Genomic DNA, 16,581 nt, shown 5'->3' on the forward strand with positions numbered 1-16,581 from the left:
ACCACGGTCCCTAACTTCAGTAGGCCATCTCTATCTTTACTGTCAATCGGAGCGCTGTTTCCACGCCGCTGCGGGCTGTAAGGATGCGGGTTAACAACTTTTTGTGCACCACCATGTGGGATTTGCGGTCCTGACAGATCGTGTTGCGGGTCATCAGTGAGTTCGGAAGGGACGCATCGAGCCGGGTCCACCTCCAGCAGCTGGTGCTACCACTCCGGCTGTGGCAAAGGGAGAGGACCCAGCCATCTGTGGCGGAGAGGGGGTATTCTGCTAAGCCGCTTATGCAGCACCGCACTCGGGCCTTCTCAGAAGGGTTGCAACCATGCAAAGACGACTTCATGGGTTCAGAGAAGAATGACATGTGAAATGGGGCGTTGTTCGAAACAACTGGAGTCCAAATAACGGAATCAGCCCCCCTGAAGGTGAGTACCTGGAGTGGAGATCCTCATATCAGTTTACCAAGGTCTATTAATGGATCTGCAGTGGTGTGGCCCTGTAATAACAGAGATATGGGGCTATTTGTTACACAGGGTAGACCTAAATTAGAGTTAAATCAGACGCATTGATGATGTGAGCAGGTTATTTTTACAATAAAAAGCCAAACTGTGGATCAGCGTGTTAGGGTTAGCTCCTCCTCTTGTTCTGCGTGCATGGATCCGGTATCAGCCTGATCTGCTGCCACTGTGACAAATTGTGACCTTGATGCTTTTAGTGCAAACAGCACAAATCATATGGTGTAGTATCCTAAATTATAATAATTGTTTTGCATTTAAACACTCTGAAACACTTCAATCTGCAGTCAGCATTCTAAATCCCCACTTGCCCTCCACTGATGGGTTTGTTGGGGGAAATAATGTCACAGGTCTACATGCAACCTTGATGGCAGAACCAGCCCAATTCATAAAGGAACTATGCTCCTGCTGTAGGCCAGAAGGGGGCCACCAAGATCGCTTATATTCACACAATTAATAAATATGGCAAAGCTTCAAATCTTAAAATAATTTTAACTCGTTTAGAATTCATTGTTTATCTAGAATTTAAAAGAACTAACAAATGGGAATGGGAGGGGCACCAACTGGTACCATTTGGTGCCCCTCCCATTCCCAGGTGCTGCAGCACTAATTCATGGCAGAGTTCAGGGCAGCTGGCTTGTGTAGTCTAAGAGGAATCCACTCTGATTTGAGTTCTGTCAACATGTCTGGGGAGAATCACAACAGACCTTATCTCTGACCCTCCTAAGTGAGCCCTGTTTTCTTGGGAATTACCTTGAACACATCTGTTGTTATAAGACAGTTCTCTTACTTTGTCTAGTCGGAACAGATGTGGCAAACCTCTTGAACACACATCTGATTGCTGTAAAACTGTTCTCCCTTGTCGAGCTTATAAAAAAGCTGATTGAGTGACAACCATCATCTCTTTCATTGGTAGATACACCTTTTGCCATATCAAATGACACAGGTAAAAATACATATAGCTTTCTACATATGTCAACAGCTATGAATTGTTTAGTCCATTCAGTCAATAGATGACAATGTTCCATGCATGCTTGCATGTACATTCAGCTAAATTAGCTCCTCCTTCCCAAAACATTGTACTCTGAAAATGACTCTCAACCCAATGGAGAAGCTCTTAGAAATAACCTTGTCTCTAACATTTCTTTACTGCTATTTATTTAACAATAACAATAAGTTAACTAGGTTGAGGCTCAAGTAAAAAAACACTTTGTGATTATACCATTTCAATTCAAATTAAATTCAAATTCAAAAAATACTTATTAATCCCAAAAGGAAATTAAATGTTGTTATAGCTCATATTATGAAGGTTTCCTCAAAGAGCCGTTGTAGATGCTGATGGCTGTGGGCAGGAAGGATCTCCTGTAGCGCTTCATCTTACAGCAGATCTGAAGAAGCCTCTGACTGAAGACACTCTGTTGTTGTAGGACAGTCTGATGAAGAGGATGCTCAGGGTTCTCCATAATGTTCTTCAGTTTATGAAGAATCCTTCTTTCCACAATGATCTCCAGAGGTTCCAGAGGAGTCCCCAGAACAGAGCCAGCCTTCTTTATCAGCTTGTTGAGCTTTTTTAAGTCCCTGGCTCTGATGCTGCTTGCCCAGCAGATGATGGCAGAAGAGATCACACTTTCCACAACAGACTTATAGAAGATATGCAGCATCTTGCTGGAAACACCAAAGGACCTAAGCTTCCTCAAGAAGTACAGTCTGCTCTGTCCCTTCTTGTAGATGGCTTCACAGTTGCATCTCCACTCTAGTCTGTTGTCCAGGTGAACACCGAGGTATTTATACTCCTCCACCACCTCTTCTCCTATGATGGAAATAGTGTTTGATTTATTCCTGTTTCTCTTCAAATCTACAATTATCTCCTTTGTTTTATTTACGTTCAAGATTAGATGTTTCTACACCATGCCACAAAGCAGTCCACCAGCTCCCCGTACTTGACTTCTTGTCTATCTGTGATCCACCCCACAACTACAGAATAATCTTGAGTATTTCTGCAGATGACAGGAGTCTGTCTTGTACTGGAAGTCTGAGGTGTACAGAGTGATGAGGAATGATGAGAGTACAGTCCCCTGTGGTGCTGCTGACTACCTGGTCAGACACACAACCCTTCAGTCTCACAAACTGTGGTCTGTTTGTCAGGTAGTCTTTGATCCAGGAGATTTTTCAAAGACTAGATATTAATGCTTCTATGTGAAGCAGGTTGGTGTTGCGGTTAGCTCCAAGAGCGGACGAAATCAAATTCTGCTTAGGACCCCATACAGTCTCACCGTGGTTCAGCATGATATAATCATTCTTAAGCTTCTAATTAATTATTTGACCCATTCAAGTTTAAATTTATTGTGGATTAAATGAATTATCACAGTGTCAAAATAATATTTACAGGGCAAATATATACATACACCCCCAATTATTTGCAGATCACTTATTGTAGCCATCAAATGGCATTCTTGCTGGTTGTTTAAATTTATTTAGAAATTCGTTTATTCAAATTGTTTGATTTCTGGCTTTTAAGCATTTTAAACTGATTTTAAAGGTTTCGGGTCCAAGGTTTAGGGAGGCCATTCAGAAAGCTTAATGTAAGCCCTCTAAAATCCCCTTAGTGCATTTAACTCATTACCCTGTTGGAACACCCAATTGTGTCCAAGTTTCAAACAGCTTATCCGAACTGTCAGCCTAAGGTGAAATTAGAGTGTTCAGGATGTTTAGGAACAATCCACGAAACACCAAGGCTCAAGCTGATTATAAACGAAAAGATGCTAAAGCATCAGTGTCCCTGTCTACAGTGGAGGCAGTTCAACATCAATATGGATTAAGAGTGGGAATCCCAAGAAGAAATAGCCTGTCCCAGAAACAACAGCTTGAAACACAGTTGAGATTTGCAGCTGCCCTCATAAACAAGCCTCTTCAAGTTCAGCTCAAAGGAGGTAGCTTTGAGGTGAATTTAACAACCACCTAGATGGTTGCAATTTTGACACAATTAGATGTTCTAACAGGAGTATGATTCAAAACACACATTAAAACATTAAGAATAATGAGACTAAAGTGAAATGGTTTTCATTTCACAGGTGTGCCCTGTCAGGTTTAATAAGTGGGATTTCAAGCCTTATAAATGGGGGTGACAGGGCACACTTGTGAAGTGAAAACCATTTCAGGTGACTACCTCCTGAAGCTCATCAACAGATTGCCAAGAGTGTACGGAGCAGTAATCAAAGCAAAAGGTGGCTACCTTAAAGAACCTAGAATATAAGACATATTTTCAGTTGTTTCACACTTTTTTGTTCAGTATATAATTCCACATGTGTTAATTCATAGTTTTGATGCCTTTAGTGTGAAGCTACAATATTCATAGTCATGAAAATAAAGAAAACTCTTTGAATGAGAAGGTGTGTCCAAACGTTTGGTCTGTATTGTATCAATAAATGTTGACTTTGTGGCACATACAAACATGTCTGTCAGTCAAGGTTCACATGGGACATCTTTAAATTTTCACATGGCTGTTATTAGGGGTGATTAGAAAGTCTACTGTTCTCTCAGGATCAGTTTCAGTGTGTAGCAACAGGCATAATTTACAAAAACACTCAATTTAAAACCATCTTTAGGTATCAGGCATTAAACATATACAGCACCTTTTTGAATTGTTGCAGTGTGTAATTATGGTAGCCTGATAAAGTCTGATTCTATTTTGATACTTTTAGTAACTCAGGCCATAAATATCTTTGTGAATATATGGAATGTTGAATTTGTATCAGTCCCTATTCTGTAAACAAACCTGTTTTTGCTCATATGGTGTTTACCACTGAGTTGCCGTTCTAAGAGCACGTTTTTGGTGATAAACATGGGAGAGGCTGCCACAACATGTGATTAAGGGAGAAATAGCTTCTAGAAGCTCAGTTCGTACTTGTTTCAAAGTGTATTTGAGAAAACAGGGCGTCTGTGATATCCAACCCTTTTTTAGAAAAACAATTCAGTAGACAAGTTCATGTACAGAAAACAAATTGAAATGTCCAGTTTGAATAATTCTGATGCATATTTTCTTACAATTTTATTTTAATCAAGTTAATTTGCACTGCTTCTTTCTGCAGGAATGTTCACCCTTACAGAAGTAGCCTCTCTCAATGATATCCAACCAACTTATAGGATTCTGAAACCATGGTGGGATGTTTTTATGGATTATCTTGGTATCGTCATGCTGATGTTGGCCATATTTTCTGGAACCATGCAGCTGACAAAGGACCAGGTCGTTTGTCTTCCCATCTTCGACCAAACGCAAGATGGGTCAGGGGGCGTCTTGGAAACCCACTCACCAGAGCTAGGTGATGCCTTCTGGAACAAGGAGAATGCAATTGGGGAGCAAGCTGCACCTCTAATGTCAAAACAGCCTCCTAAAGGCATTGTCCCCTCAAATCCCTTTCCACAATCACCTGCATTCACACAGCCACAGCCTAAAGGTGTCAGAACCAAGCTGGACTTTCAGCAGTATGTTTTTGTTAATCAGATGTGCTACCATGTTGCCCTTCCCTGGTATTCTAAATATTTTCCTTACCTTGCTTTAATTCATACTATTGTATTGATGGTCAGCAGCAACTTCTGGTTCAAATACCCAAAGACGAGTTCAAAAGTTGAACATTTTGTTTCCATACTTGGAAAATGCTTCGAGTCACCTTGGACTACCAAAGCCCTGTCCGAGACTGCATGCGAGGACTCAGAGGAGAATAAGCAGAGGCTGGCTGGTGCCTCCACTCTCCTGAAACATCTGTCCACAAGCAGTGAGGAGGGCAGTCCAAACCAGTCAGCCCCAGTGGGAAACAAATCAGGAGTTGCTTTTTCTGCCGAAAGGCTTGTGAGTGAAGTTCCTTCCATGACCATACTGGACAAGAAAGATGGTGAGCAGGCCAAAGCCCTGTTTGAGAAGGTCAGGAAATTCCATGCACATGTAGAAGACAGTGATTTGATATACAGACTCTATGCCATTCAGACAGTGATCAAAACTGTAACATTTATTTTGATCTTGTGCTACACAATGACATTTGTGACATCTATAGACTTTGACCATGTTTGTGAACCAGAAATAAAGCATTTGACTGGATATTCCAAATTTCACTGCACCCATAACATGGCTTTTATGTTAAAGAAACTCCTTGTCTGTTATATTGCACTCATATGTGTTTATGGCATTATCTGCATTTACACATTGTTCTGGCTTTTTCGTCGCCCACTGAAGGAGTATTCCTTTGAAAAAGTCAGAGAAGAGAGCAGTTTCAGTGACATACCTGATGTTAAGAATGACTTTGCGTTTCTGCTCCACATGGTTGATCAGTATGACCTGTTGTATTCAAAGCGTTTTGGGGTTTTTCTTTCTGAGGTGAGTGAGAACAAACTTCGTGAGATCAGCCTTAACCATGAGTGGACCTTTGAGAAGTTAAGGCAGCATGTGACCCGCAATCCTCAAGACAAAGTGGAGCTTCATCTTTTCATGCTTTCCGGTGTGCCAGATGCCGTGTTTGAGCTTACAGACTTGGAAATCCTGAAATTAGAACTGATCCCAGAGGCCAAGATAACAGCTAAGATCTCCCAGATGGTCAGCCTGCAGGAGCTGCACTTATACCACTGTCCCGCTAAAGTCGAGCAGACCGCTTTCATTTTTCTCTGCGACCACCTTCGGTGCCTTCATGTCAAATTCACAGACGTCGCTGAGATTCCCAGCTGGGTGTACTTGTTAAAGAATTTACGGGAGCTGTATTTGGTTGGTAACCTGAACTCCGAAAACAACAAACTGATCGGACTCGAGTCTTTGCGAGATCTTCGGCGACTGAAGATTCTTCATCTTAAAAGCAACCTGACAAAAATCCCAACAAATATCACGGACCTCTCTCCACACCTGGTTAGATTGGTTATTCACAATGATGGCACTAAACTCTTAGTACTGAATACTTTGAAGAAAATTATTAATCTTGCAGAGCTGGAGTTACATAACTGTGAGCTGGAGCGCATACCCCATGCCATCTTCAGTCTGAACAACCTTCAGGAACTTGATCTAAAATCAAACAACATCCGTACTATTGAAGAGGTCATCAGCTTCCAGCACCTCAAAAGACTAACTTGTCTCAAACTGTGGTACAACAAAATCATCAGTATTCCACTGTCAATCAGTCATGTGAAAAACCTGGAATCTCTCTATCTTTCACACAACAAGCTAGAATCTCTGCCCTCACCGTTATTCACTCTCCTCAAGTTGAGGTACCTTGATCTTAGTCTTAATTCAGTAGCGGTAATCCCACCGGAGGTGGGTTTCCTGCAAAACCTCCAATATTTTGCCATTACAGGCAACAAAGTCGAAGTAGTCCCAAAGCAGCTGTTTAAATGTGTCAAGCTAAGGACATTATGTCTTGGCCACAACTGCATTACCTCCATCCCAGAGAAAGTTGGCCACCTCTCGCAGCTCACACATCTGGAATTGAAGGGAAACTGTCTGGACCGTCTCCCGATTCAGCTAGGTCACTGCAGCCTCCTTCGCAGGAGCTGTCTGGTTGTGGAGGACCATCTCTTTGACTCCCTGCCTATTGAAGTCAAAGAGAGCATAAATCAGGAAGCCAGTGTTTCCTTTGCAAGTGGCTGTAAATGTTTAATGGAAGGGCGGTAGTTCAGTAGCATTATATACAGTTTTTAGTAGTTATTGTTCCAGCACACAAAATAAATTGTAGTTTAACCTTGAGTGCACACTGCAAATAGAGCATGGCCCAAAGCCTATAAGTGTGGTGTTATGAAGAAAATGTTGTGAAAGCCCTGACAGTATTATGGCCTGTCTCATATTTGGATATAATTTTCGTTTATTTTTGTGTTTGGATCATGTGAAAACATATAGGGAGTTGAAACACTTATTTCCTAATCTTTTGCATGCCTAAATATATTTAGTGAATTTTAGGGAACCCTACACTCCTAAAACAACTCCCTTGATATCATTTGGATTTAATTTGGATTTTTGGTTGATCACCTAGTTTCCTTATGGCTTGACTTTTTTGGGCAATTAATGTCAAAATCAAAATTTCAGTGACTACCACATGTTTTCTTTAGTAAAAGGAATTTATCTCAAGGTTTTCCTCTGCCCACATGTTCCAGCTAAGCTTTTCTAATTTGCTAGTGATAGCTTTCAAGATTCCATACCTCAATTTTCTGCTATACATCCCTACATAAATATTAACGATCTTTCTAACATGCCATAGTTAGTTTTAACTAAAGTAATTCTTCTGGTTTCTTGAGATCTCTTTATCTCTCAAACAATCTTTTTGATTATTTTTAAACAGACCTCTTCACTGTTCTTGTATGTAAAGTGAATGTAAGTGGTTACATTCACTTTTAGACCTATCTAGGTAAACAGGCATCCAGAGACTGCTTTTGAGTTAAGGAAATAAAGAAACAAAACTTTGTTTTGGTAATGTTTGTGAGCAAGCTTTTTACATTGCATTACCAGTAACTGTTACAAAAGTAATGTGAGATAAAACTAAAACTCGAAGAGAACAGTATTAGCCAAATATTACAAGCCTTTCTTTTCTGTCAGCGAAGTATCTCTGAGCAGATACGAGCAGCGCCTTGCAAATGTATCCATACCCTTTAAGTTTGTTTAACGTTACAACCCCAAATTTCAATATATATTTTGAAATTCTTCTCCTATTTTACTCCTAAACAAAATCCAGGGCAACCAGTTGCCTCTAACAGAGTAAACAGGGTCCAACTGTGTATAATTTAATCTCTTTATGAGCTGTTCTGCCTCTGAGGGTTTTTAAAGAACATTAGTAAAGAAACTGCATGATCAAGACTAAGGAACACAGAAGACTAACCAGTTTAAAGGAGAGTTGGATCACAAAAAAATATTTCATTCTTTGAACATCTCAAGCACTGTTCAATCTACCATTATTATTTTTTTAACAATCAGATCAGCAGGCATGAGGCCTTTAGTAACTCTGGGAGACCTGCAGAGATCCTCAACTTAGGTGGGAGAATCTGTTGACAGGACAGCTCTAAGGTGTGCACTTCGCATATGTGGCATCTGAAATGCAGATTGTTAAATTTATAAAACAAAACTACAGGAAGTCCCCTTTTACAGTTTGCCACAAACACTGAAAAGTAATAAGTTGTGTATAAGTAAAAAACAAAGCTCAAGGGTATGTATACTTTTGCAGCGCAATGTAACAATAGTGAAAGTTCACTTCAGTAAAAATACTCATCCTCAAACTTGATGGTGGTTTTCAAAATGACATCTGCATGAACTAGGATTTCTGACACAGGCTATAACTTAGCATCCAGCCACAGCAGTCTGAAAATACTGTCCAGTGCAAGTAAGTTAATAACTGCTCGTAACCCCACAACAGAACCCTAATTCAACAAATTGAACTCTCCTTTTGTTGACTGAGCTTTTACTCTAACCTTTATGTACACATGTTTTACTACAACACTAAGGAGCACAAGCATATCATACTTTCATATTAAATGTGCTTTCCAATTTATGTTTCATATTATGTAGGATTTGTCATGATATTGGTTTTGATTTGCTTCATGTCTCCTGCGGCAATGACATGTTTTCTTTTTAATTGTACTTTTGCTTTTTTGTGGAGTCATTTTTAATGTAAACAGATTTTTTAATCTGTTTTGAATGGATTATATATTGTTTGAATTTTTCTCCTGCACTTTGCCTGGTTTTAAAACTTGCTACACAAATAAAAAGATTCTGATTCTCTACATTTGTCGTCGTTAAAATAGTTTTTATTCAAATGCTGTTATTTTCATTCCAAAATAAAAATTCCTTTTCTGTTTTGGTTTTAAATTATAAATTTTTTACATCAACATGTGATGTTCCTCAATCACCAGTTGTACAGTATGGAACCGATGAAATGGGGTCGTTTGTTCTCTTGTGTGCTACAGACAGTTTACGGGAGATTGAGGGAGTTTGTGAAAAATAAAAACTGCACAAAATCAACTTTAAAAAATATCTGAAAATAATCAGCGTTTCGTTTTGTAAAAATATATGATTTAATTTGTTTGTTTGTTTTGCTTGAACAGTTTAATGTTTCTTGTAGCTGCCGTTGAGGCTATGTTTGCATTGCTGCAGTAGTTCAGCATTTTTCTCAATAATAGGGAAACAGAGCTTTGCTTTGGACACTGACATTCTGCAGAACCCTGGACATATAGCAGTTTTTTTATTACCCTATCTCAAAGTGAGAGTTGACCAAAACGTTTCTTCCCAACCCTTAAATCTGCAGTCATGATTACACTAATATTAGCCTTATAAATAGGTTCTAACATACATTCAGCCACACAGTATTATGAACAGTATAAGAAGCTGGAGGAATGAAGAGAAACCTAAGCAAATATTTTAGGTGGTGCTGTCCTCTAGTGGACGTGAGTTACTACTGCATGCGTGACTTTGCATAACTCACTGACACAGACACGCAATTGTACCTAAAATTATTCAGCTCCCACTGCCACCATTTTCAATAAAGAAACTACACAAGAACAGATTAAATAAATAAATATTACAAGGATTATATACAAATTTAACATTAAAATATTCTTTCAATGACCACAAACCCCTGAATTACTCATAAGAGCATACAAATTGGAGCTAACAAATCAGGTGTGGTCCCAGGCACACCTGAGGCCACCAGTCAAGGGCTAAATGCCCTGAATATTCTTATAGATAAAGCTGTCAGGATCTGTGCTTTGTGTGTCTGTTGGTGCTTTTACTGTGCTCAGCCCCTAGATGGCGTGGAATCTGGAGGAGAGGTGACAGGTGTTCGCTATTCCCCTGATTATTCTGCAGAGGACTATTTAAGGAGGAGGCTGCCAGCAACTCACTGCCAGAGTGTTGCCCTTAGTGGTTTCCTGAACCTGATTTTGCCTTGCATTGAATCCTGCCTGGATAAAGCAATCCAGTTCCATGAACAAAGACTCAAGTCTCTCATGACTTCGTTGGATCACGCCGGCTGGCAGCCTCCTGATTCCTGCGTACCTCGGACCTCCATCTGCAAACCCTGTCCACCCTCCTCCCTCCATCACACCTCGTGGATTACAAACTCTCCTGGCTTACCATATCCTCCAACTTCAGTCTCACCGGCAAACAACCACTTGGTTTCTCCACTCCCCCTCTGGCGGATCCCTCCACCATTCTTTGTAAGACAGATTTATTATTTTCATGAGTTCAGCCCCAGAGTTATCCCTGCTTATTTCTACAGTTTGCATCCTGGTTCCAGTTCCCTGCATTATTCACCCAGTTGTAAATAAACACTTTACCAAACAATACCGTCTCCTGAATTGCTTTCTGCATGTGGGTCAAATCCTTTAAACACAATATGACAGAACACTCTGGCCAACCTGACCCAGCAGAAGCATTCAGGAGAACGTTATCTGAACAACACCACCAGATCGCTACTCATGATTCTTCTCTCCGTTCTCTTTTTGAACAACAGAAACAGACCAATCAGCAGATCGAACAACTTGTTTCCTTGTTTCAGCACACCTTGAGCAATTTCACCGCCCCAGCAATAGAGGGCGCTGCTGCCTCTCCAGTTTCTCAGCAACTCCTGCACTCACGTGAGGTCACTTCCCCGAATCCGGAAAAATTCTCCGGTGAGAAGGGAGATTGTAAGGGTTTCCTTCTCCAATGCACTTTAGTATTTAATCGCTCCCCACAATCTTTTCCTCATGATGCAGTAAAGATTTCTTTTGTACTTGGGCTGCTAACAGGAAAAGCCCTGAGGTGGGCAGAGGCCCGTTTTTTGAACTGTTTAGATTTTGGCTGCACATTTTCTGAGTTTGAGGAGGAGTTTTGTCAGGTTTTCTCCTGTGAGGAAAATTTAACCGCCAATGCTTGTAGCTTATGGTCTATTAAACAGAGAAATCAGTCAGTTGCTGAATTTTCCATAGATTTTCGCACCCTCGCTGCTGCTTCTGGATGGAATGACTGCGCTCTTAGAGCCACTTTCTTCCAGTCATTAAATGATCCTTTAAAGGTTGAATTAGCTTTAGTTGACGAGCCTAAGACTTTGAATGGGTTAATCAAGTTAGCCGTTAGACTAAATAACCGAATGAGGGAGAGAAAAAGATCCAGATTAGAACAGAGTGCAGTTAGGGCCCATCTCTCTAGCCCTACTCTCGAAACTGGTCACCCCACACCTGCTTCACACAATTCAAGTATTGAACCCATGCAGATCATGCGTACTCAGCTTTCCCCTGAGGAAAGACTAAGACGCCGCCAAGCTAATCAGCGTTTTTACTGTGGCTCACTGGAACACCATCTTGCTAACTGCCCTATTCGTCCTTCGGGGCCAAAAGGGCAGGTCCGCCAGTAAGTGAGGGGAGACTGACGGACCCTTTTGTTACCCCCAGACTTAGTTTACCTGCCAAATTAATTTCACACCATCCTTTTCAGAACCTCTCTGCTCTTATTGACTCGGGTAGCGACCAGAACCTCATTGATCCGAGGTTAGTTAAAGAAGCTCAGATTGAGACTGAGCCACTTCCCACGCCTCAAGCTGTTTCTTCATTAGGTGGCAAAAAATTACCTCGAATCACTCATAAAACCAAACCTTTGACTTTAATCCTGTCAGGTAATCATAGGGAGGAGATCTCATTTTTTGTGTTTCCTATTGCTTTGAACTCAATCGTTTTAGGTTTTCCCTGGCTCAAGAAGCACAACCCCCACGTGAACTGGACTGAAAGCCGAGTTGAATCTTGGTCCACCAACTGTCTTTCTTCCTGTTTGCAGTCAGCCATTGCTTCACAATCTTCCGAGTTAGCTCCTACTGGAGATGAGATTTCTGACCTCACTAACGTTCCTCCAGAATACCATGATCTCAGTTTGGTTTTCAGTAAATCTAAAGCCCTATCATTGCCCCCACATAGGCCCTATGATTGTGCCATAGATTTGCTTCCTGGTGCCCCCCTGCCAACCAGTAGACTCTACAACATTTCTGGACCTGAAAGAAAGGTTATAGAAGATTACATAAATGAGTCATTAGTAGTCGGGCTAATTCGTTCCTCTTCATCTCCCATGGGAGCAGGGTTTTTCTTTGTGGGTACGAAGGATGGTTCACTCCGCCCTTGATTATAGAGGATTAAACCAAATTACTGTTAAAAACAAGTACCCTCTTCCACTCATTTCCTCAGCCTTTGAACCAGTCCACAGTTCCACTATATTTTCCAAGCTAGATCTCCGTAATGCATATCATTTAGTTAGGATCCGCCAGGGAGACGAGTGGAAGACCGCCTTCAAGACCCCTTTAGGTAACTTTGAGTACCTAGTCATGCCTTTTGGACTAAGTAACGCACCAGCAGTATTCCAGTCACTCATCAATGACGTACTAAGGGACTTTTTGAATGTTTTTGTTTACCTTGATGACATCTTGATTTATTAAAGGGCATTAAAGAACACACCCGTCACGTCCGCCTGGTGCTACAAAGACTTTTGGAGAACATACTGTTTGTTAAAGCTGAAAAATGTGAATTTCACAAGAAATCTGTCACATTCTTAGGATACATCCTGGAGGGTGGACAGATTCACTCGGACCCAGAGAAGATCAAGGCGGTTCTGGAGTGGCCTGTCCCGGACTCCTGCAAGCAGCTAGAACGGTTCCTTGGATTTGCAAACTTCTATCATCGATTAATCAAAAACGTTAGCCTAATAGCCACACCACTCACAGCCCTGACCTCCACAAACATTGTGTTTTGCTGGACACCTGAAGCCAACAAAGCCTTCCAGACATTAAAAGAGAAGTTTTCTCAGACACCCATATTGGTTCATCCTGATCCCTCCAGACAGTTCATTTTGGAGGTCGACGCCTCGGATACTGGAGTTGGAGCGGTGCTTTCTCAGCAGTCTACCACCGATGGAAAACTCCACCCATGTGGCTTTTTCTCTCGTCGTCTCACAAGCACGGAACAGAACTACAATGTGGGGGACAGAGAGCTCTTAGCTATAAACTTAGCTCTCAAAGAATGCCGACATTGGCTGGAGGATGCTAAGCATCCTATTTTAGTATGGACCGAATCTGGCCTACTTACGATCAGCCAAGAGACTGAACCCACGCCAATCACGTTGGTGACTGTTTTTCTCTCATTTTGATCTTTCTATTTCTTACAGGCCTGGCTCCAAGAACGGCAAGCCGGACGCTCTTTCCCGAATTTACTCATCAGATTCTACTGAGAAGGAGGCAGAACCCATTGTGGTGTCCAAAACACAAATTATTCCAGCATGTCATTAATTCATTTGTTGTTTACTAAACTGTAAGAAAGAACATATAAAAGGGGTGTGGGAAAACACCCTACCTTGGTGGAGGCACCTTCAGCAGCAATAATTTGAAGTATTTGTTTCCTGTGTGACTTTATCAGCCCTTTCTCATGATCATGGAAGAACCTAATCTTCTTCACAACATTTCCTCGTGAAACCTTCAGTGAGGTTGGCAGACATTCGTTTCAGCACATTTGTTCCAACTGCAACATTTCAGTAAGACTGTGGACTGGTCTTTGATTGGGCCATTGCAACACCTGTTCTTTTTGTAGATTTGTTGTTGTGTTTTGGATCATTGTTCAATTGATGAGCTACCTCCCTCTCTTTCTTGCTTCTTTTTTTCCCTTTCATTTCTGTCTCTGCATCCATTACATTTGCAATAATCCCAAAGCAGTTTCTAATCATTTTGTTTTTATATATATATGAAGTCGAGCATTATAGCGTTAGCCGTAATGCTGCACTTGTGAAGGTAAATATTTTGGGTTTCTTTTTGGCACTCAGACAACAATTCTGAGTGCTACTCTGCCTGACAGGGCACAAGAAAAAAAGGAAAAAAAAAAAAGAAAAGCACAACAAAATATTGTAGTTATTTAGTGAAATTATGATTCTTAGATCCAAATAATTCTTTTTGAGTTTGAGTTTCCTTCATGTCTCTGTATTCTTGATTTCCCTGCTGTTTATGTTCTCTAGTTATTACCATTTTGATAATTCCTTTGTGTTCTTGTACCTTTAGATGTATTTCTGTTATAGTTCCCTTTGGTTTTCTTTTATCTCCACTCAGCTCCTCTGTGTTAATGGGGGGTTTTCACATGCCGCCACGGTCATGTGACCGCACCTCGGGATCGCCATCTTGGCTGGCAGCTGCAGCCTGTTTTCTTTGTTTCAGCGTGAGGCAAAACTCCGGACCATTCTACCATAACTATGGTGAAAACTTAACTTAATTGTGGGTTGTGCTGTGTGTGGTGGTCTGTTAACTCAAAAATCACACCAGTGATGATAGACTCTGCATTTTAATCATCGCCATTAACAAGAACAACCCCCTTACAGACCTCCACATGAAGGTTCCTTTCTTCCTTTTCCGCCTGCCCCTTTTTCCCATACACACATGCACAGTTGGTTACATGCAACTTAACAATCTCCCCTCTTTCTTTAAAGAACACCAAACAGATTAGAACACTCTGTAACAACTTTTCAACTTAACGTCATGTTAGGGACATTGAACTAATGTCCTTTTTGTACTTAGACTTTCAGTTGCCATTCACCTTCACCGAGGGCTCTCAACAGTCCAAGTGCAGATGTCCCCACTTTGGTTACGCAGTTGGCAAGCTGCTCTTTGGTAGATGTCCATATAATTTCTTGAATAGTCCCTGAGTTCATCAGTTCTTTGATGATGCTGATCTCCAGCCGAAGCTTTTTTTCAGTTACAGATTTTGTGAACTTGACAGCATCGAGAAGGGAATGGTTGCCTGTTACACAGGTAACGGGCAGGATGTTGTGTGTGCCATCACCAATGGTCAGCTCTGAATAGAGTGTAGCTAGAAAAACAGCACTATCAATCCCATCTGCAAGTGCTAAAGTCTCTCCAGCTAGCGTACTCTGCGCCACTCTCCTGATTCCAACAAATGGGTGAAAATTTTCCACCTTCTCCTGTTAGCATGATAAAATGTCCACCTTGTGTGCCTCCATCTGGGAGGTTTCCCATTGAGGAATCACTGAACACTACTAATTTGAGTTGCTTGTTGTCTCCCAAGCGTTGAAACCTCAAGGTAACTTCCTCTGATTTAAGTTTTCTGATCAGCTTGTTTGCACAGTGCAATGTTTGGATTGTGGCATTTTTGTGTTAGATGCCAAGATTGATACGTGACACATGATATCAGGTCTGCTTTGTCTAGCTACCCATAGTATCTGTCCGATCTTGGATTTTAACATGTCCATTTCTTTGTCGGTTAGATGTGCCTCACGTTGTGGTGCTCTGTTGGGATCTATTGAAATGGGCAGTAGGTTTTTTATGTATGCACGCTGTTGTACTTTTATTTCATTCGGCAGAGAGTGAACCTCCATCCCAATGTAGTTGAAGCTGCTATGTTCTTGTCCAACTTGAAAAGCAGCTTTCAGTTTGGGGATAACAGCTGAGGAGAAAAGTTCTGAACCACCTCATACAAAGTCATCTACATGGCAAGCAAGGACTCCTGTCACCTTAGAGAGATCATCGAGCCAGTAGAAGACAGCTGGATCAACTTTTGACATTGTGCCTCCCAAGTTCTGCATAGTTCCTTTCACCTTGTTGTACCAGAACAATGAGGCATCTGCCAAGCCATAAACACATTACTTTAATTTCCATACAATTCCTTCCCTCTCTGCCTCTTGAGGTGGACGAATATATACATCTCGGGTTAAATATTTTCCTTGCACAAATGCTGCTTTAATGTCCATAGAGTTCATTTCCCATTTATTTTAACATATGATTGCAAAGACCATCTTCAGGGATTCATAAGAACATGTGGATGAGTCTTTAGGAAGTTCTTGAGTGTTAATTTCTTCAAAGCCTCTTGCAACAAGTCTAGCTTTGGGTACACTGCCCATCTGTGTTTTCTTAAGGGCGTACTGTGCACACCCACCTTGTTGATGTGCATTTCTGACTTTCATCTTTCTCCTCTTCAAATACATTGTTTCTTTTCCAGTTATCAAGTTCTGTTTGTTTAGCTTGTGAGAAAATGTCCTCCTCCACCACTAGTATTTCATCTCTGTTGTTGTCAGTGTATGACTTATCATTTTCAGATGGTG

General features: G+C 41.1%; 1 protein-coding gene across 1 annotated transcript; it reads left to right on the forward strand.

The window, feature by feature from the left end:
* lrrc8db (leucine rich repeat containing 8 VRAC subunit Db) lies at positions 1-9,251 on the forward strand. The gene is made up of 2 exons (XM_047375953.1): positions 1-422; positions 4,601-9,251. The coding sequence occupies exon 2, from the start codon at positions 4,603-4,605 to the stop codon at positions 7,156-7,158; it is 2,556 nt and encodes an 851-aa protein (XP_047231909.1). The 5' UTR covers positions 1-422; positions 4,601-4,602; the 3' UTR covers positions 7,159-9,251.
* The last annotated feature ends 7,330 nt before the right edge of the window (positions 9,252-16,581 follow it).

Source organism: Girardinichthys multiradiatus, chromosome 9, assembly GCF_021462225.1.
Source record: "Girardinichthys multiradiatus isolate DD_20200921_A chromosome 9, DD_fGirMul_XY1, whole genome shotgun sequence".
Classification (NCBI taxonomy): Eukaryota; Metazoa; Chordata; class Actinopteri; order Cyprinodontiformes; family Goodeidae; genus Girardinichthys; species Girardinichthys multiradiatus.